At 55.4% G+C, this 19,895-nt stretch overlaps 1 protein-coding gene across 1 annotated transcript in view; it reads left to right on the top strand.

The window, feature by feature from the left end:
• The window catches only part of LOC139241032 (natural resistance-associated macrophage protein 2-like), a 148,868-nt gene that overhangs the window by 40,519 nt on the left and 88,454 nt on the right, over positions 1-19,895 (top strand). The window contains exons 3-4 of the mRNA XM_070869754.1: positions 2,942-3,064; positions 10,723-10,842. Coding sequence (XP_070725855.1) covers positions 2,942-3,064; positions 10,723-10,842 — 243 coding nt within the window. The remainder of the gene's footprint in view (positions 1-2,941; positions 3,065-10,722; positions 10,843-19,895) is intronic.

The following is a 19,895-nucleotide window of genomic DNA, read 5'->3' as shown; positions in this document are numbered from 1 at the left end:
CAAGTTTGCCACCGGATAGCGTCGCAAAGAGGTCCTCTGCTCTCGGTAGCGGGTACTGGTCTTCGAGTGACACCCGATTGATGGTGGCCTTGTAATCACCACATATCCTGACCGACCCATCCGCCTTGAGCACCGGCACAATCGGGCTCGCCCAGTCACTGAATTCGACTGGCGAGATGATGCCTTCCCTCAACAGGCGGTCCAATTCGCCTTCTATCTTTTCCCGCATCACGTACGGCACCGCTCTGGCCTTGTGGTGTACTGGCCTGGCGTCCGGGTTTATGTAAATCACTACCTTGGTCCCCATGAAAGTGCCGATGCCGGGTTGAAATAATGAGTCAAATTTGTCCAGGACCTGTGAGCATGATACTCGCTCCACAGAAGAAATTGCATTGCCATCGCCCCATTTCCAGTTCATGACAGCAAGCCAACTCCTCCCCAGTAGTGCGAGACCATCCCCCGGGACAATTCAGAGTGGCAACCTGTTCTCCGATTCTTTGTGGGTCACAACTACCGTGGCGCTGCCTAGCACTGGAATGATCTCCTTTGTATATGTCCGTAGCTGTGCGTCAATCAGCAATAATTTTGGCCTCCTGGCCTTGGACACCCACAAACTTTCGAACTGTTTGATACTCATCAGGGACTGGCTGGCCCCCGTGTCTAGCTCCATTGATACTGGGATGCCATTGAGGAGCACTTACATCATTATCGGTGGCGTCCTGGTGTATGGACTGTATATGTGCTCCACATGAACTCGCTGAACTTCAGCTTCCAGCGATTTCCCCCAGTATTCATTTGGCCTCGTAGGGCTTACATCGGGCCCGTCCTCCTCGTACATCAACCTGGCTGCAGGCTTCCTGCACATACGCGTTAAGTGACCACTGATGTTGCAGTTTCTGCAGGTATATTGCTGATACCTTCAAGCTCTGGCTGGGTGTTTGCCTCCACACCTCCAGCATGAGCTGAAGGCCCCATTGTTGGAAACAAAAGGTCCATTACCAATCGATCGTCTCTGACTGTCTCTGTAACTGTCCTTAAGCGCACCATTAACAGGTGTTGATGGCCCCATTACTGGCCGCATTGTCCATTGCGATGGCATGAATCGCTGTTCAGCTAGCCATTGTCTCTGTTGAATTCCCCTTCTGGGTTCGACTACATGCTGGGGCATGACTGATTGCCCTTGTCTGCCTAGAGAACTGTGTGCTGCATTAACAATGTTGACTCCCTGGTCGTTTGCGGCATTTGAGCCAAGATTTTTGCATTAATCATTCTGGTCTCTTCCTCCTCGAAGATAATTGTCTGGGCTATCAGAGCCGCCACTTCCAAGGTCAAGTCTTTGGTCTCAATCAGTTTCCTGAAAAACCCCAGCGTGCCCGATGCCCTCAATAAAAAAGTCTCGCAGCATCTCCGCTCTGCATGCATCTAGGAACTTACATAGGCTCGCCAGTCGCCGGAGATCTGCCACGAAGTCTGGAACGCTTTGTCCTTCTCGCCGCCGGTACATGTAAAACCGATGTCTCGCCACGTGCCTGCTGCTCACCGGTTTAAGGTGTTCCCCGATCAACTTACTGAGCTCTTCAAACGTCTTGTCTGCCGGCTTCTCTGGCGCTAGAAGGTCCTGCATCGGGGAGTACGTCCTGGATCCACAAACCGTCAGGAGATGAGCCCTGCGTTTGTCGGCCGAATCCTGTCCCAACCATTCCTTAGTGACAAAACTTTGCTGTAGTCTCTCAATAAAATCCTCCCAATCATCACCAACACAGTACCTCTCTTCTGTGCTGCTAGTGGCCATGCTCGCGTGGTTTAAATCCCAGTTTCTCGTCGCCTATGATATGTCCTTACGATACAGTATCAATGCACACGAGGCCCATACTTGAGAGAAGGTCACTCTGTGACCAGTTACCTTTATTACCAAGACCTCAAGAGACTGAAGGTGGTTGGAGCTTCCCCTTTTATACCGGAAAGTCCAGGTTAGGAGTGTCTCCACAAGTTCGCCCCCTTGTGGTCAGTGTTCTCAAGGTGTACAACTTAGGTCAGTTTATACATGGGTTACAATGATAGTTGAATGCATGACAGTCCCAGTCTCTCTCTCTCTCTCTCCCTCTCTCTCTCTCCCTCTGCATCTGTCCCAGTCTCAGTCTCTCTCTCTCTCTCCCTCTCCCTCTGTCCCAGTCCCCCTCTCTCTCTTTCTGTCTCTATCTCTGTCTCTCTCTCTCTCTGTCCCAGTCTCTCTCTCTGTCTCTCTGTCTCTCTCCTTCTCGCTCTCTCTCAGTCCCAGTCTCTCTCTCTCTCTTTCTCTAACTGTCTCTCTCTCTCTCGCTCTCCCTCTGCCCCAGTCTCTCTCGCTCTCCCAGTCCCACTCTCTCTCCCTCTCGCTCTCTCTCGCTCCCCGTCTGTCCCATTCTCTCTCTCTCTCTCTCTCCCCCTCTGTCCCAGTCTCTCTCTTTCTCTCTCTTCCAGTCCCACTCTCTCTTTCTCTCTCTCCCTCTCTCTTTCTGTCCCAGTCTCTCTCACCCCCAGTCTCTCTCTTCCCCCGAGTCTCTCTCTTCCCTCTCCCACCCCAGTCTCACAATTCACCCCCTAATCTCTCTCTTCAGTTCCAGACTCTCTCTCCGACCCCCCCCAAAAGACTCACTCTACCCGTCCCCCCCACCCCAGTCTTTCTTCCTCCCAGTCTCTCTTACACCCAGTTTCTGACAGTGTAGAGGGAGCTTTACTCTGTATCTAACCCGTGCTGTACCTGCCCTGGGAGTGTTTGATGGGACAGTGTAGAGGGAGCCTTACTCTGTATCTAACCCTGTGCTGCACCTGCCCTGAGAGTGTTTGATGGGACAGTATAGTAGGAGCTTTCCATCAGGAAATAAAAGATACGATCAATTTCAAAAAGTTTAGAACCCAGCTCCCAAGTGTCTAACCCACTGCTCTTTCTTTTTGACTTTAGACTCGATTTAGCTTTCGGAAGCTCTGGGCCTTTACAGGGCCTGGGTTTCTTATGAGTATCGCATATCTGGACCCAGGAAACATTGAATCTGACCTTCAGTCTGGATCCGTGGCAGGATTTAAGGTACAGCCTTCGCCTCTTGTGGGAAATCTCCCCCAGAGTGTCAATAGTTTTCACTGCTCTTCAATCTTGTGCACAGGAAATAGTCTGATCTTCAGCTTCTGTACTGAAGATCAGAGTGTGAGCCCACAGTAAGATGTCAGCCAATGCTTTGCCGCAATTTAGAGGTGAGCAGGTGAGGATCCCTTTAAGTATCATTGAAAATGGTCGAACAAAGGCTAACAGCAGCTCCAAACTGTAGATGAAGCCACTATGTGATAAGAACACAAGAAATAGGAGCAGGAGTAGACCATTCGGCCCCTCGAGCCTGCTCCACCATTCAATAAGATCATGGCTGATCTTCGACCTCAACTCCACTTTCCTGCACTTTCCTCATATCCCTTCTTTCCCTTAATATCCAAAAATCTATCGATCTATGTCTTGAACATACTCAAAGACTGAGTCTCCACAACCCTCTGGGGCAGAGAATTCCAAAGATTCACCACCCTCTGAGTGAAGAAATTCCTCCTCATCTCAGTCCTAAATGGCCAACCCCTTATCCTGAGATTGTGACCCCTGGTTCTCGACTCCCCAGCCCGGGGGAAACATCCTCCCTGCATCTACCCTGTCAAGCCCTGTAAAAATGTTGTATGTTTCAATGACATCACCTCTCATTCTTCTAAACTCCAGGGACTATAGGCCTAGTCTGCTCAATCTCTCCTCATAGGGCAATCCCCCCCCATCCCAGGAATCAATCTAGTGAACCTTCACTGCACTCCCTCTATGGCAAGTATATCCTTCCTTCGGTAAGGAGACCAAAACTGTACACAATACTCCAGGTATGGTCTCACCAGGGCCCTATATAATTGCAGTAAGACATCTTTACTGTTATACTCAAATCCTCCTGTAATAAAGGCCAACATACTATTTGCTTTAATCACTTGCTGTATCTACAGGTTAACTTTCAGTGATTGGTGTACAAGGTCACCCAGGTCCCTCTGAACACCAACATTTCCCAATCTTTCACCAATTAAAAATACCCTGCTTTTCTATTTTCCCGACCAAGGTGGATAACTTCACATTTCTCCACATTATATTCCATTTGCCATGTTCTTGCCCACTCACTCAGCCTGTCTATATCCCCTTGAAGCCTCTTTGCATCCTCCTCACAACTTACATTCCCACCTGGCTTTGTATCATCAGCAAACGTGGATATCTTACATTTGGTCCCCTCATCCAAATCATTGCTATAGATTGTGAATACTGGGGCCCAAGCACCGATCCTTGTGGTACCCCACTAGTTACAGTATGCCAACCCGAAAATGACCCATTTATTCCCACTCTCTGTCCGTTAACCAATTCTAAGTCCATGCTCGTATATTACCCCCAATCCCATGAGTCGTAATTTTGTTTAATAATCTTTTGTGTGCCATCTTGTCAAATGCCTTCTGAAAATCCAAATACACCACATCCACTGGTTCCCCTTTATCTATTCTGCTCGTTACAACCTCAAAAAGCTCTAACAGATTTGTCAAACATGATTTTCCCTTCATAAATCAGTGTTGACTCTCCCCAATCCTCTTATTCTTTTCTCAGTGCCCTGTTTCCACGTCCTTAATAATAGATTCTAGCATTATCCCTACTACTGATGTCAGGATAACTATTCTGTCGTTCCCCGTTTTCTCTCTCCCTCCTTTCTTAAATAGTTACATTAGCTACCTTCCAATCTGCAGGAACCTCTCTAGAATCTATGGAATTTTGGAAGATGACAACCAATGCATCCACTATCTCTATAGCCACCTCTTTCAAAACCCTAGGATGTAGGCCATCAGGTCCAGGGGATTTATCGGCTTTCAGTCCCATTAATTTCTCCAGTACTATTTTTTTACGAATACTAATTTCTTTCAGTTCCTCATTCTCGCTAGACTCTTGGTTCTCCACTATTTCCTGGAGGTTTTTTGTGTCTTCTTCTGTGATGACAGACACAAAGTATTTGTTTAATTTCTCTGCCATTTCCTTATTCCCCATTGTAATTTCTCCTGTCTCAGCCTGTAAGGAACCCACATTTACTTTCACTAATCTTTTCTTTTTTACATACCTATAGAAGCTTTACAGTCTGTTGTTATGTCTCTCACTAGTTTACTCTCATATTCTATTTTCTGTCTTGGTCCTCCTTTGCTGAATTCTAAAACCCTCCCAATCCTCAGGCTTACTGCTCTTTTTGGCAACATTATAAGCCTCTTTCTTTGATCTAATACTATCTTTAACTTCTCTTGTTAGCCCACGGTTGGACCACTTTCCCTGTGGGGTTTTTGTGCCTTCAAGGAATGTATAATTGTTGTAAATTATATATAAATGTTTTAAATGCAAGCCATTGCTTGTCTACCGTCATACCTTTTAATGTCGTTTTCCAATCTATCTTAGGCAACTCTCCCCTCATACCCACGTAGTTTGCTTTGTTTAAATTTAAGACACTAGTTTCGGATTTAACTGAATCACTTTCAAACTCAATATAAAATTCTATCATATTATGGTCACTCTTCCCAAAGGCTGGGGTTATTAATTAACCCTTTCTTATTGCACAGTACTAGATCTAAAATAGCCTGCTCCAGAGTTGGTTCCTCAACATACTGATCCAGAAAACCATCGTCTACATTCCACGAACTCGTCCTCCACACTATTACTACAAATCTGGTTTGTCCAGTCTGTATGTAGATTAAAGTCCCCCATGATTACTGTATTACCCTTGTTACATGTGCCTCTAATTTCCTGATTTAGTCTCTGCCCTATATTACCACTAGTGCTTGGGGGCCAAAAACAACTCCCACCAACGTTTTCTGCCCCTTGCTGTTTCTTAGCTCCACCCAAACTGATTCTACCACTTGATTTTCGGAGCTAAAATCTTTTCTCTCCACTGTCTTTATCCCACCCTTTATCAGGGCTACCCCTTCTCCTTTTCCATTTTGCCTATCTCTTCTAAAAGTTAAGTATCCTGGAATATGTAGTTCCTAACCTTGATCACTTTGCAACCACATCTCCGTAATGACTATTAGATCAGATGAAGGCCACATTTTCTGACACTGCAGATCATAAACAAGAAGCAAGGCAGATTTGTGCTGGACTTGCCTAAGGATGAATAGCTGAAACAGTGGGCGCAAACTGCTCAGCCATTCTGGTGCTCGCCCGCCACAACTCCAGCGGGTCCTTGTGGGAAGAGTGACCATAATATGAATTTTATACATTGGGAATTTCCAATCAGCTCTTACAGAGCCAGTGACACCGAGGGACTCATGCCAGGAGGTGAGATCTGGGCAAGGGTTGGGAGTTTACATGAGCTGGCCCTCAGTCGGTACCCGGCGTACAATCTGTGCAGGGCTCACCAGGCATGCCTATCCAATTCTGCCAGAATTCAGACCCACCTGGAGGAAGGTTGGGATGAAGAGGGGAGAAAGACCGAGAGGGGGATTAAAGTGGCACAATTTATTTCACTTCAATTCAAGCCAAGACAAGATTTTTGTGAAAACAATATATATATATTATATTATTTATTTGTTTATTATTATTTTCATATCAATAAATACATTTGTAAGGGACAACTCAGGCACATTGTATTGAGGATGGGAGAGGAAACAAAACTCCCCCTTCCCCCGCCCCCCGCCCTCACCTGGACAGTGAGCTCTCACTGGTATTTCCAGGGTCGGCAGTGGGATGGTGCCGCTCCTGCAGGCCATGCCCCCTGACCTCTTGAGCTTCGTGGGGACAGAGGTCAAGTTGAGTGGCGGGCGCAATGCCAGAGTAACTGCTGGGATCATCCCCCGCTCCTGATTTTCCAGTCCAGTTTGCGGAGCGTTTCGGGAATCTGAACACTTCGCAGCTCAAGCTGAACAAAGCAGAAACAAAGCCACTGGGAAGAGGAAGTCCGAGTGTCAGAATCCCGAACAAGGGCACAGGGTTTCAAGTAGTCACAAGTGGGTGTTGACTTGTTCTTGGGGCTGTCGTCATTCAACATGCACCGTGTGACAAGTAGGGTTCCAGAACATTATGGTGAAGGCTTCATCAAAATTCACAAGATGCCATGGCCGTGTACCCAGACAGTAAGAAACATAGAAATTTACAATGCAGAAGGAGGCCATTTCGGCCCATCGTGTCTGCGCCGGCCGACAAAGAGCCGCACGGCCCTCGGTCAGCAGCCCTGAAGGTTACATATAAACCTGTGAACAATGACGGAAAGGCAAAGAGCACCCAGCCCAACCAGTCCGCCCCACATAACTGCGACACCCCTTATACTGAAACATTCTACACTCCACCCCAACCAGAGCCATGTGATCTCCTGGGAGAGGCAAAAAACAGATAAAAACCCAGGCCAATTGGAGAAAAAATCTGGGAAAATTCCTCTCCGACCCATCCAGGCGATCGAAACTAGTCCAGGAGATCACCCTGGCCGTATTCGATTCCCTGAAGTACTTACCATCGTATCTGCGTCAGCCAACAAGAGGTTACCCAGTACCAGGAGTGGGAAGCTTGTAGCCTTTGTGCACAGTTGCCAGCCAGAAAACAAATTCTCGCTGTGGAGAAAAACGTGTCAGGAAGCACCTTAATGAGTTTGTTGACAGGGCAGTCCTGACTGCCCGGGTCTCTTCAATGGTGCAGTAATGAAAGGAATGATAATGTGTGTCTGTATATTCACCCCAAAACATTTAAACATAATCACGACCCACTTTGAACAAATGGTGATGTTCTACAAATGATCTGCAAAAGGACATAGACAGGCTAAGTGAGTGGGCAAAAATTTAGCAGATGGAGTACAATGTCGGAAAGTGTGAGGTCATGCACTTTGGCAGAAAAAATGGAAGAGCAAGTAATTATTTAAATGGAGAAAGATTGCAAAGTGCTGCAGTACAGCGGGACCTGGGGGTACTTGTGCATGAAACACAAAAGGTTAGAATGCAGGTACAGCAAGTGATCAGGAAGGCCAATGGTATCTTGGCCTTTATTGCAAAGGGGATGGAGTATAAAAGCAGGGAAGTCTTGCTACAGTCATACAGAGTATTGGTGAGGCCACACCTGGAATACTACGTGTAGTTTTGGTTTCCATATTTACGAAAGGATATACTTGCTTTGGAGGCAGTTCAGAGAAGGTTCACGAGGTTGATTCCGGGGATGAGGGGGTTGACTTATGATGAAAGGTTGAGTAGGTTAGGCCTCTACTCATTGGAATTCAGAAGAATGAGAGATGATCTTATCGAAACTTATAAGATTATGAGGGGGCTTGATAAGGTGGATGGAGAGAGGATGTTTCCACTGATGGGGGAGACTAGAACTAGGGGGCATGATCTTAGAATAAGGGGCCACCCTTTTAAAACTGAGATGAGGAAAAATTTCTTCTCTGAGAGTTGTAAATCTGTGGAATTCGCTGCCTCAGGGAGCTGTGGAGGCTGGGACATTGAATAAATTTAAGATAGAAATAGACAGTTTCTTAAATGATAAGTGGATAAGAGGTTATGGGGAGCGGGCGGGGAAGTGGAGCTGAGTCCATGATCAGATCAGCCATGATCGTATTAAATGGCAGAGCAGACTTGAGGGACTGTATGGCCGACTCCAGTTCCTATTTCTTATGTTCTTATTATACCTGAAATAGTGCAAGTAAAACCATTGACCGTAAGAGATGAATGATCAGGTCTGCTCACGACAAGTTCAACACCATTTCAAACGTACAGATTGTGGTGCACACCTTTCAGAGGCTCTCCAACTCCTGGGGCATTTCGTTGTAGACTTCGTGAGGAATTTGAAAATCTGAAAATGCTCAGTGCAAACAAACCACGCGTCAACATTCAATTAAACAACAAGATCAAACGAGCTTTCAGAACCCCCCAGTGCAGACCAGATCTGCTCCCCTGCCGTGGGCCCATTCCACATGGGGGCACAATCTTGTCTCATTAACTTCAGTGTGGGATCTGATGTGTATACTTTGCATAGGTAATGGGGGACTTGCTCACTGGGAGCAAAGCTCATCTCTTGATGCCCAAATCTCCTGTCGGAAAATCGGACGCTCCATGGACAGGCACGTGAGGTCAAGGGCTAGAATTCCTGACCCATGCCGTTTTTTAAATTCATTCTTGGGATGTGGGCATCACTGACAAGGCCAGCATTTATTGCCCATCCCTAACTGCCCTCGAGAAGGTGGTGGTGAGCTGCCTTCTTGAACCGCTGCAGTCCGTGTGGTGAAGGTGCTCCCACAGTGCTGTTGGGGAGGGAGTTCCTGGATTGTGGCCCAGCGACGATGAAGGAACAGTGATATATGTATAAGTTAGAATAGAATGTGACTTGGAGGGGAACGTGGAGGTGGTGGTGTTCCCATGCGCCTGCTGCCCTTGTCCTTCTGGGCGGTAGAGGTCGTGGGTTTGGGAGGTGCTGCCGAAGAAGCCTTGGCGAGTTGCTGCAGTGCATCTTGTAGATGGTACACACTGCAGCCAGGGGGCGCCGGTGGTGGAGGGAGTGAATGTTGAAGATGGTGGGTAACGTGTCAATCAAGCAGCTGCTTTGTCCTGGATGGTGTCGAGCTTCTTGAGTGTTGTTGGAGCTGCAACTCATCCAGGCAAGTGGAGAGTATTCCATCACACTCCTGACTTGTGCCTTGTAGATGGTGGAAAGGCTTTGGGGAGTCAGGAGAATACCCAGCCTCTGACCTGCTCTAGTAGCCACAGAATTGACACGGCTGGTCCTGTTCAGCCTCTGGAATACCTGGAGAAGCCTGGCCCATGTGAGCCACACATGGGGAAGTGGAGCGACCTCCCACGATTTCCCGAATATGTCTGCAGTGAGCAAGGCTCCAACATCGGGAGCGTGCAATAGTCCCTCGGTTCTTTCAGATCGCGGTAAACTTGCTCCGGAAATTCAGCTCGGTTGCCGAGGGAAGTAAAGTCTAGTTATTTCTTATTGCGAGAAAAGAGACAGAACAATGGGTGAACCGGCATACCCAGTTCCAGGAATTCACCTCCTGGGGTTGGGTTTACAGCTGCACCGGGAGCAAGAGAAGATCATTTCTGTACATCACAGGCACTTCAAGAGGGAAGATCATCATCATAGGTGGTCTCTCGAATGAGGATGACTTGCTTTCATGAGTTCACAGGTGTTGCGATGAAGGACCTGATGTTCCAGTCCTGAACTCCAATTGAGGGGCTGGAAGATGCCTGTGCGTGGATTTTTTTAACGTGGGGTGACCGTTGCACACCAGCCCCCACACGGGCTTGACAGAGCTAGGTCTTGGTCCAGTGGCCAGGGTTAACCAGGACGACTGGAGACCAGCTCTGCTGCACAGACTGAGTGCGCACACACATCAGTGTGGGCTGGCCCGTGCTGCCCCTGGGCCCTCGCCTCTTCTGGGCCCTGTACCCTCATCTGTCGTACCTCCGCCACGATCTCTCGACGCTCATCCTCCCCGACCTTCCCACTCCTCTGTACCTGGGCCCCGCCGATGTTCCTGCCCACGCTCCAAAACGGCGACCAGGGTTTTGATGACGTCACCCAGTCGCCCATCTCAAAATCGTCGCACACTTGGAGCAGCTCGCTGAATGACAAGAGTGAGATCAAAAGCATATTTAGGCAGTGCAAGGTTTTTGCAGAGGCTTGTGTGACAATACTGGATTAATTTGTCTTTCTTTTATTCTCCCCTCTCTCTCCAGATCCTCTGGGTCTTGCTGTTGGCCACCATCCTCGGCCTCGTGTTACAGAGGCTGTCGGCCCGGTTAGGAGTTGTAAGTGGCATGCAACTGGCTGAGGTCTGTCGCAGAAGGTATTCCAAGGTACGTATCAGAGTTCCAAACTTCTCCATCAGATAAAGTCGGAAACATAGCCTAAAAGAGCTTGCAGACGATTTTCCTGCCCTTTGCTCCTGAGGAAAGCCCTGGGGAAAGTCAGGAGACTGGAGATTACCGGTTTCCACCACATTGGCGTTGTCTTGGAATTCCCAAGGCTTCTCCGAGTGGCCTTGTACCTGAAATGTTATCATGTATCAGTCCTCTATTTCCCAGTCTTTGCCCCTGCGGTGGTAGGGGGGAGAGACTGGGGGTGAGAGATAAAACATTTTTACAGATAAAGATGCATACCGCTGAAAGAAGATCGACTTAAAATCCCCTTTTCCAGGGCGGTCTGCAGGGTCGGTGGTATGTCGGTGGTAAGTGATGAATTTGGCAATTTTGGGCGGTATGTCGGCGATGTGCATGGGTGGACGGTATGCATACTGCCTGGCGGTATATCACTGATTAATTTTCCGCCGGGCAGTATGTGGGTGGTATGTAGGTATTTGTCGCTGATTTTGGCGATTTTGGGCGGTATGTCGGCGGTCCACAGGCGGTATGTCGGCGGTATGTCGGCGGTATGTCGGCGGTCCACAGGCGGTATGTCGGCAGTCCACAGGCGGTATGTCGGCGGTCCACAGGCGGTATGTCGGCAGTCCACAGGCGGTATGTCGGCGGTATGTCGGCGGTATGTCGGCAGTCCACAGGCGGTTATGTCGGCAGTCCACAGGCGGTATGTCGGCGGTATGTCGGCGGTATGTCGGCAGTCCACAGGCGGTATGTCGGCGGTCCACAGGCGGTATGTCGGCAGTCCACAGGCGGTATGTCGGCGGTATGTCGGCGGTATGTCGGCAGTCCACAGGCGGTTATGTCGGCAGTCCACAGGCGGTATGTCGGCGGTATGTCGGCGGTATGTCGGCAGTCCACAGGCGGTTATGTCGGCAGTCCACAGGCGGTATGTCGGCGGTCCACAGGCGGTATGTCGGCGGTCCACAGGCGGTATGTCGGCGGTCCACAGGCGGTATGTCGGCAGTCCACAGGCGGTATGTCGGCGGTCCACAGGCGGTATGTCGGCAGTCCACAGGCGGTATGTCGGCGGTATGTCGGCGGTATGTCGGCGGTCCACAGGCGGTATGTCGGCGGTATGTCAGCGGTATGTCGGCGGTCCACAGGCGGTATGTCGGCGGTCCACAGGCGGTATGTCGGCGGTCCACAGGCGGTATGTCGGCGGTCCACAGGCGGTATGTCGGCGGTCCACAGGCGGTATGTCGGCAGTCCACAGGCGGTATGTCGGCGGTCCACAGGCGGTATGTCGGCAGTCCACAGGCGGTATGTCGGCGGTATGTCGGCGGTATGTCGGCGGTCCACAGGCGGTATGTCGGCGGTATGTCAGCGGTATGTCGGCGGTCCACAGGCGGTATGTCGGCGGTCCACAGGCGGTATGTCGGCGGTCCACAGGCGGTATGTCGGCGGTATGTCGGCGGTCCACAGGCGGTATGTCGGCGGTATGTCGGCGGTATGTCTGCGGTCCACAGGCGGTATGTCGGCGGACCACAGGCGGTATGTCGGCGGTCCACAGGCGGTATGTCGGCAGTCCACAGGCGGTATGTCGGTAGTCCACAGGCGGTATGTCGGCGGTCCACAGGCGGTATGTCGGCGGTCCACAGGCGGTATGTCGGCAGTCCACAGGCGGTATGTCGGCAGTCCACAGGCGGTATGTCGGCGGTCCACAGGCGGTATGTCGGCGGTATGTCGGCGGTATGTCTGCGGTCCACAGGCGGTATGTCGGCAGTCCACAGGCGGTATGTCGGCGGTCCACAGTCGGTATGTCGGCAGTCCACAGGCGGTATGTCGGCGGTATGTCGGCGGTCCACAGGCGGTATGTCGGCGGTATGTCGGCGGTATGTCGGCGGTATGTCGGCGGTCCACAGGCGGTATGTCAGCGGTCCACAGGCGGTATGTCGGCAGTCCACAGGCGGTATGTCGGCAGTCCACAGGCGGTATGTCGGCGGTCCACAGGCGGTATGTCGGCAGTCCACAGGCGGTATGTCGGCGGTCCACAGGCGGTATGTCGGCGGTATGTCGGCGGTATGTCTGCGGTCCACAGGCGGTATGTCGGCAGTCCACAGGCGGTATGTCGGCGGTCCACAGTCGGTATGTCGGCAGTCCACAGGCGGTATGTCGGCGGTCCACAGGCGGTATGTCGGCGGTATGTCGGCGGTCCACAGGCGATATGTCGGCGGTCCACAGGCGGTATGTCGGCGGTCCACAGGCGGTATGTCGGCGGTCCACAGGCGGTATGTCGGCGGTCCACAGGCGGTATGTCGGCGGTCCACAGGCGGTATGTCGGCGGTATGTCGGCGGTCCACAGGCGGTATGTCGGCGGTCCACAGGCGGTATGTCGGCGGTCCACAGGCGGTATGTCGGCGGTATGTCGGCGGTCCACAGGCGGTATGTCGGCAGTCCACAGGCGGTATGTCGGCGGTCCACAGGCGGTATGTCGGCGGTATGTCGGCGATCCACAGGCGGTATGTCGGCAGTCCACAGGCGGTATGTCGGCGGTCCACAGGCGGTATGTCGGCAGTCCACAGGCGGTATGTCGGCGGTATGTCGGCGATCCACAGGCGGTATGTCGGCAGTCCACAGGCGGTATGTCGGCGGTCCACAGGCGGTATGTCGGCAGTCCACAGGCGGTATGTCGGCGGTCCACAGGCGGTATGTCGGCAGTCCACAGGCGATATGTCGGCAGTCCACAGACGGTATATCGGCGGTCCACAGGCGGTATGTCGGCAGTCCACAGGCGGTATGTCGGCGGTATGTCGGCGGTATGTCGGCGGTCCACAGGCGGTATGTCGGCAGTCCACAGGCGGTATGTCGGCGGTATGTCGGCGGTATGTCGGCGGTCCACAGGCGGTATGTCGGCGGTCCACAGGCGGTATGTCGGCGGTCCACAGGCGATATGTCGGCGGTCCACAGGCGGTATGTCGGCAGTCCACAGGCGGTATGTCGGCGGTCCACAGGCGGTATGTCGGCGGTATGTCGGCGGTATGTCGGCGGTCCACAGGCGGTATGTCGGCGGTCCACAGGCGGTATGTCGGCAGTCCACAGGCGATATGTCGGCGGTCCACAGGCGGTATGTCGGCGGTATGTCGGCGGTCCACAGGCGGTATGTCGGCCGTATGTCGGCGGTCCACAGGCGGTATGTCGGCAGTCCACAGGCGGTATGTCAGCGGTCCACAGGCGATATGTCGGCGGTCCACAGGCGGTATGTCGGCGGTATGTCGGCGGTCCACAGGCGGTATGTCGGCCGTATGTCGGCGGTCCACAGGCGGTATGTCGGCAGTCCACAGGCGGTATGTCAGCGGTCCACAGGCGGTATGTCGGCGGTCCACAGGCAGTATGTCGGCGGTATGTCGGCGGTCCACAGGCGGTATGTCGGCAGTCCACAGGCGGTATGTCGGCGGTCCACAGGCGGTATGTCGGCAGTCCACAGGCGGTATGTCGGCGGTCCACAGGCGGTATGTCGGCGGTCCACAGGCGGTATGTCGGCAGTCCACAGGCGGTATGTCGGCGGTCCACAAGCGGTATGTCGGCAGTCCACAGGCGGTATGTCGGCGGTATGTCGGAGGTCCACAGGCGGTATGTCGGCAGTCCACAGGCGGTATGTCGGCGGTATGTCGGTGGTATGTCGGCGGTCCACAGGCGGTATGTCGGCAGTCCACAGGCGGTATGTCGGCGGTATGTCGGCGGTATGTCGGCGGTCCACAGGCGGTATGTCGGCGGTCCACAGGCGGTATGTCGGCGGTCCACAGGCGATATGTCGGCGGTCCACAGGCGGTATGTCGGCAGTCCACAGGCGGTATGTCGGCGGTCCACAGGCGGTATGTCGGCGGTATGTCGGCGGTATGTCGGCGGTCCACAGGCGGTATGTCGGCGGTCCACAGGCGGTATGTCGGCAGTCCACAGGCGATATGTCGGCGGTCCACAGGCGGTATGTCGGCGGTATGTCGGCGGTCCACAGGCGGTATGTCGGCCGTATGTCGGCAGTCCACAGGCGGTATGTCGGCAGTCCACAGGCGGTATGTCAGCGGTCCACAGGCGGTATGTCGGCGGTCCACAGGCAGTATGTCGGCGGTATGTCGGCGGTCCACAGGCGGTATGTCGGCAGTCCACAGGCGGTATGTCGGCGGTCCACAGGCGGTATGTCGGCAGTCCACAGGCGGTATGTCGGCGGTCCACAGGCGGTATGTCGGCGGTCCACAGGCGGTATGTCGGCAGTCCACAGGCGGTATGTCGGCGGTCCACAAGCGGTATGTCGGCAGTCCACAGGCGGTATGTCGGCGGTATGTCGGAGGTCCACAGGCGGTATGTCGGCAGTCCACAGGCGGTATGTCGGCGGTATGTCGGTGGTATGTCGGCGGTCCACAGGCGGTATGTCGGCGATCCACAGGCGGTATGTCGGCAGTCCACAGGCGGTATGTCGGCGGTCCACAGGCGGTATGTCGGCAGTCCACAGGCGGTATGTCGGCGGTCCACAGGCGGTATGTCGGCGGTCCACAGGCGGTATGTCGGCGGTCCACAGGCGGTATGTCGGCGGTCCACAGGCGGTATGTCGGCGGTCCACAGGCGGTATGTCGGTGGTATGTCGGCGGTATGTCGGCGGTATGTCGGCAGTCCACAGGCGGTATGTCGGCAGTCCACAGGCGGTATGTCGGTGGTATGTCGGCGGTATGTCGGCAGTCCACCGGCGGTATGTCGGCAGTCCACAGGCGGTATGTCGGCGGTCCACAGGCGGTATGTCGGCGGTCCACAGGCGGTATGTCGGCGGTATGTCGGCGGTCCACAGGCGGTATGTCGGCGGTCCACAGGCGATATGTCGGCAGTCCACAGGTGGTATGTCGGCGGTCCACAGGCGGTATGTCGGCGGTATGTCGGCGGTATGTCGCCGGTCCACAGGCGGTATGTCGGCGGTCCACAGGCGGTATGTCGGCAGTCCACAGGCGGTATGTCGGCAGTCCACAGGCGGTATGTCGGCGGTCCACAGGCGGTATGTCGGCGGTATGTCGCCGGTCCACAGGCGGTATGTCGGTGGTCCACAGGCGGTATGTCGGCGGTCCACAGGCGGTATGTCGGCGGTATGTCGGCGGTCCACAGGCGGTATGTCGGAGGTCCACAGGCGGTATGTCGGTGGTATGTCGGCGGTATGTCGGCGGTCCACAGGCGGTAGGTCGGCAGTCCACAGGCGGTATGTCGGCAGTCCACAGGCGGTATGTCGGCGGTCCACAGGCGGTATGTCGGCGGTCCACAGGCCGTATGTCGGCGGTCCACAGGCGGTATGTCGGCAGTCCACAGGCGGTATGTCGGCAGTCCACAGGCGGTATGTCGGCGGTCCACAGGCGGTATGTCGGCAGTCCACAGGCGGTATGTCGGCGGTATGTCGGCGGTCCACAGGCGGTATGTCGGCAGTCCACAGGCGGTATGTCGGCGGTATGTCGGCGGTATGTCGGCGGTCCACAGGCGGTATGTCGGCAGTCCACAGGCGGAATGTCGGCAGTCCACAGGCGGTATGTCGGCGGTCCACAGGCGGTATGTCGGCAGTCCACAGGCGGTATGTCGGCGGTATGTCGGCGGTATGTCGGCGGTATGTCGGCAGTCCACAGGCGGTATGTCGGCGGTCCACAGGCGGTATGTCGGCGGTATGTCGGCAGTCCACAGGCGGTATGTCGGCGGTCCACAGGCGGTATGTCGGCGGTATGTCGGCGGTATGTCGGCGGTCCACAGGCGGTATGTCGGCGGTATGTCGGCGGTCCACAGGCGGTATGTCAGCGGTCCACAGGCGGTATGTCGGCAGTCCACGGCGGTATGTCGGCAGTCCACAGGCGGTATATCGGCGGTCCACAGGCGATATGTCGACGGTCCACAGGCGGTATGTCGGCGGTCCACAGGCGGTATGTCGGCAGTCCACAGGCGGTATGTCGGCGGTATGTCGGCGGTATGTCGGCGGTCCACAGGCGGTATGTCGGCGGTATGTCGGCGGTATGTCGGCGGTCCACAGGCGGTATGTCGGCGGTCCACAGGCGGTATGTCGGCAGTCCACGGCGGTATGTCGGCAGTCCACAGGCGATATGTCGGCGGTCCACAGGCGGTATGTCGGCGGTCCACAGGCGGTATGTCGGCAGTCCACAGGCGGTATGTCGGCAGTCCACGGCGGTATGTCGGCAGTCCACAGGCGATATGTCGGCAGTCCACAGGCGGTATGTCGGCAGTCCACAGGCGGTATGTCGGCAGTCCACGGCGGTATGTCGGCGGTCCACAGGCGATATGTCGGCGGTCCACAGGCGGTATGTCGGCAGTCCACAGGCGGTATGTCGGCAGTCCACAGGCGGTATGTCGGCGGTCCACAGGCGGTATGTCGGCGGTATGTCGGCGGTCCACAGGCGGTATGTCGGCGGTCCACAGGCGGTATGTCGGCGGTCCACAGGCGATATGTCGGCGGTCCACAGGCGGTATGTCGGCAGTCCACAGGCGGTATGTCGGCGGTCCACAGGCGGTATGTCGGCGGTATGTCGGCGGTCCACAGGCGGTATGTCGGCAGTCCACAGGCGATATGTCGGCGGTCCACAGGCGGTATGTCGGCGGTATGTCGGCGGTCCACAGGCGGTATGTCGGCGGTATGTCGGCGGTCCACAGGCGGTATGTCGGCAGTCCACAGGCGGTATGTCAGCGGTCCACAGGCGGTATGTCGGCGGTCCACAGGCAGTATGTCGGCGGTATGTCGGCGGTCCACAGGCGGTATGTCGGCAGTCCACAGGCGGTATGTCGGCGGTATGTCGGAGGTCCACAGGCGGTATGTCGGCAGTCCACAGGCGGTATGTCGGCGGTATGTCGGTGGTATGTCGGCGGTCCACAGGCGGTATGTCGGCGATCCACAGGCGGTATGTCGGCAGTCCACAGGCGGTATGTCGGCGGTCCACAGACGGTATGTCGGCAGTCCACAGGCGGTATGTCGGCGGTCCACAGGCGGTATGTCGGCGGTCCACAGGCGGTATGTCGGCGGTCCACAGGCGGTATGTCGGCGGTATGTCGGCGGTCCACAGGCGGTATGTCGGCGGTCCACAGGCGGTATGTCGGCGGTCCACAGGCGGTATGTCGGCAGTATGTCGGCGGTCCACAGGCGGTATGTCGGCAGTCCACAGGCGGTATGTCGGCGGTCCACAGGCGGTATGTCGGCGGTATGTCGGCGGTATGTCGGCGGTCCACAGGCGGTATGTCGGCGGTATGTCGGCGGTCCACAGGCGGTATGTCGGCAGTCCACAGGCGGTATGTCGGTGGTCCACAGGCGGTATGTCGGCGGTCCACAGGCGGTATGTCGGCGGTCCACAGGCGGTATGTCGGCGGTATGTCGGCAGTCCACAGGCGGTATGTCGGCGGTCCACAGGCGGTATGTCGGCGGTATGTCGGCGGTATGTCGGCGGTCCACAGGCGGTATGTCGGCGGTATGTCGGCGGTCCACAGGCGGTATGTCAGCGGTCCACAGGCGGTATGTCGGCAGTCCACGGCGGTATGTCGGCAGTCCACAGGCGGTATGTCGGCAGTCCACAGGCGGTATGTCGGCAGTCCACGGCGGTATGTCGGCGGTCCACAGGCGATATGTCGGCGGTCCACAGGCGGTATGTCGGCAGTCCACAGGCGGTATGTCGGCAGTCCACAGGCGGTATGTCGGCGGTCCACAGGCGGTATGTCGGCGGTATGTCGGCGGTCCACAGGCGGTATGTCGGCGGTCCACAGGCGGTATGTCGGCGGTCCACAGGCGATATGTCGGCGGTCCACAGGCGGTATGTCGGCAGTCCACAGGCGGTATGTCGGCGGTCCACAGGCGGTATGTCGGCGGTATGTCGGCGGTCCACAGGCGGTATGTCGGCAGTCCACAGGCGATATGTCGGCGGTCCACAGGCGGTATGTCGGTGGTATGTCGGCGGTCCACAGGCGGTATGTCGGCGGTATGTCGGCGGTCCACAGGCGGTATGTCGGCAGTCCACAGGCGGTATGTCAGCGGTCCACAGGCGGTATGTCGGCGGTCCACAGGCAGTATGTCGGCGGTATGTCGGCGGTCCACAGGCGGTATGTCGGCAGTCCACAGGCGGTATGTCGGCGGTATGTCGGAGGTCCACAGGCGGTATGTCGGCAGTCCACAGGCGGTATGTCGGCGGTATGTCGGTGGTATGTCGGCGGTCCACAGGCGGTATGTCGGCAGTCCACAGGCGGTATGTCGGCGGTCCACAGGCGGTATGTCGGCAGTCCACAGGCGGTATGTCGGCGGTCCACAGGCGGTATGTCGGCGGTCCACAGGCGGTATGTCGGCGGTCCACAGGCGGTATGTCGGCAGTATGTCGGCGGTCCACAGGCGGTATGTCGGCAGTCCACAGGCGGTATGTCGGCGGTCCACAGGCGGTATGTCGGTGGTATGTCGGCGGTATGTCGGCGGTCCACAGGCGGTATGTCGGCGGTATGTCGGCGGTCCACAGGCAGTATGTCGGCGGTATGTCGGCGGTCCACAGGCGGTATGTCGGCGGTATGTCGGCGGTCCACAGGCGGTATGTCGGAGGTCCACAGGCGGTATGTCGGCGGTATGTCGGCAGTCCACAGGCGGTATGTCGGCGGTCCACAGGCGGTATGTCGGCGGTATGTCGGCGGTCCACAGGCGGTATGTCGGAGGTCCACAGGCGGTATGTCGGCGGTCCACAGGCGGTATGTCGGCAGTCCACAGGCGGTATGTCGGTGGTCCACAGGCGGTATGTCGGCGGTCCACAGGCGGTATGTCGGCGGTCCACAGGCGGTATGTCGGCAGTCCACAGGCGGTATGTCGGCGGTATGTCGGCGGTCCACAGGCGGTATGTCGGCGGTCCACAGGCGGTATGTCGGCAGTCCACAGGCGGTATGTCGGTGGTCCACAGGCGGTATGTCGGCGGTCCACAGGCAGTATGTCGGCGGTATGTCGGCGGTCCACAGGCGGTATGTCGGCGGTATGTCGGCGGTCCACAGGCGGTATGTCGGAGGTC

This window comes from Pristiophorus japonicus, chromosome X (genome assembly GCF_044704955.1).
Source record: "Pristiophorus japonicus isolate sPriJap1 chromosome X, sPriJap1.hap1, whole genome shotgun sequence".
Taxonomy (NCBI): domain Eukaryota; kingdom Metazoa; phylum Chordata; class Chondrichthyes; family Pristiophoridae; genus Pristiophorus; species Pristiophorus japonicus.
Note: the sequence above shows the minus strand (reverse complement) of the source record. Positions and strands in the feature narration are given on the sequence as shown.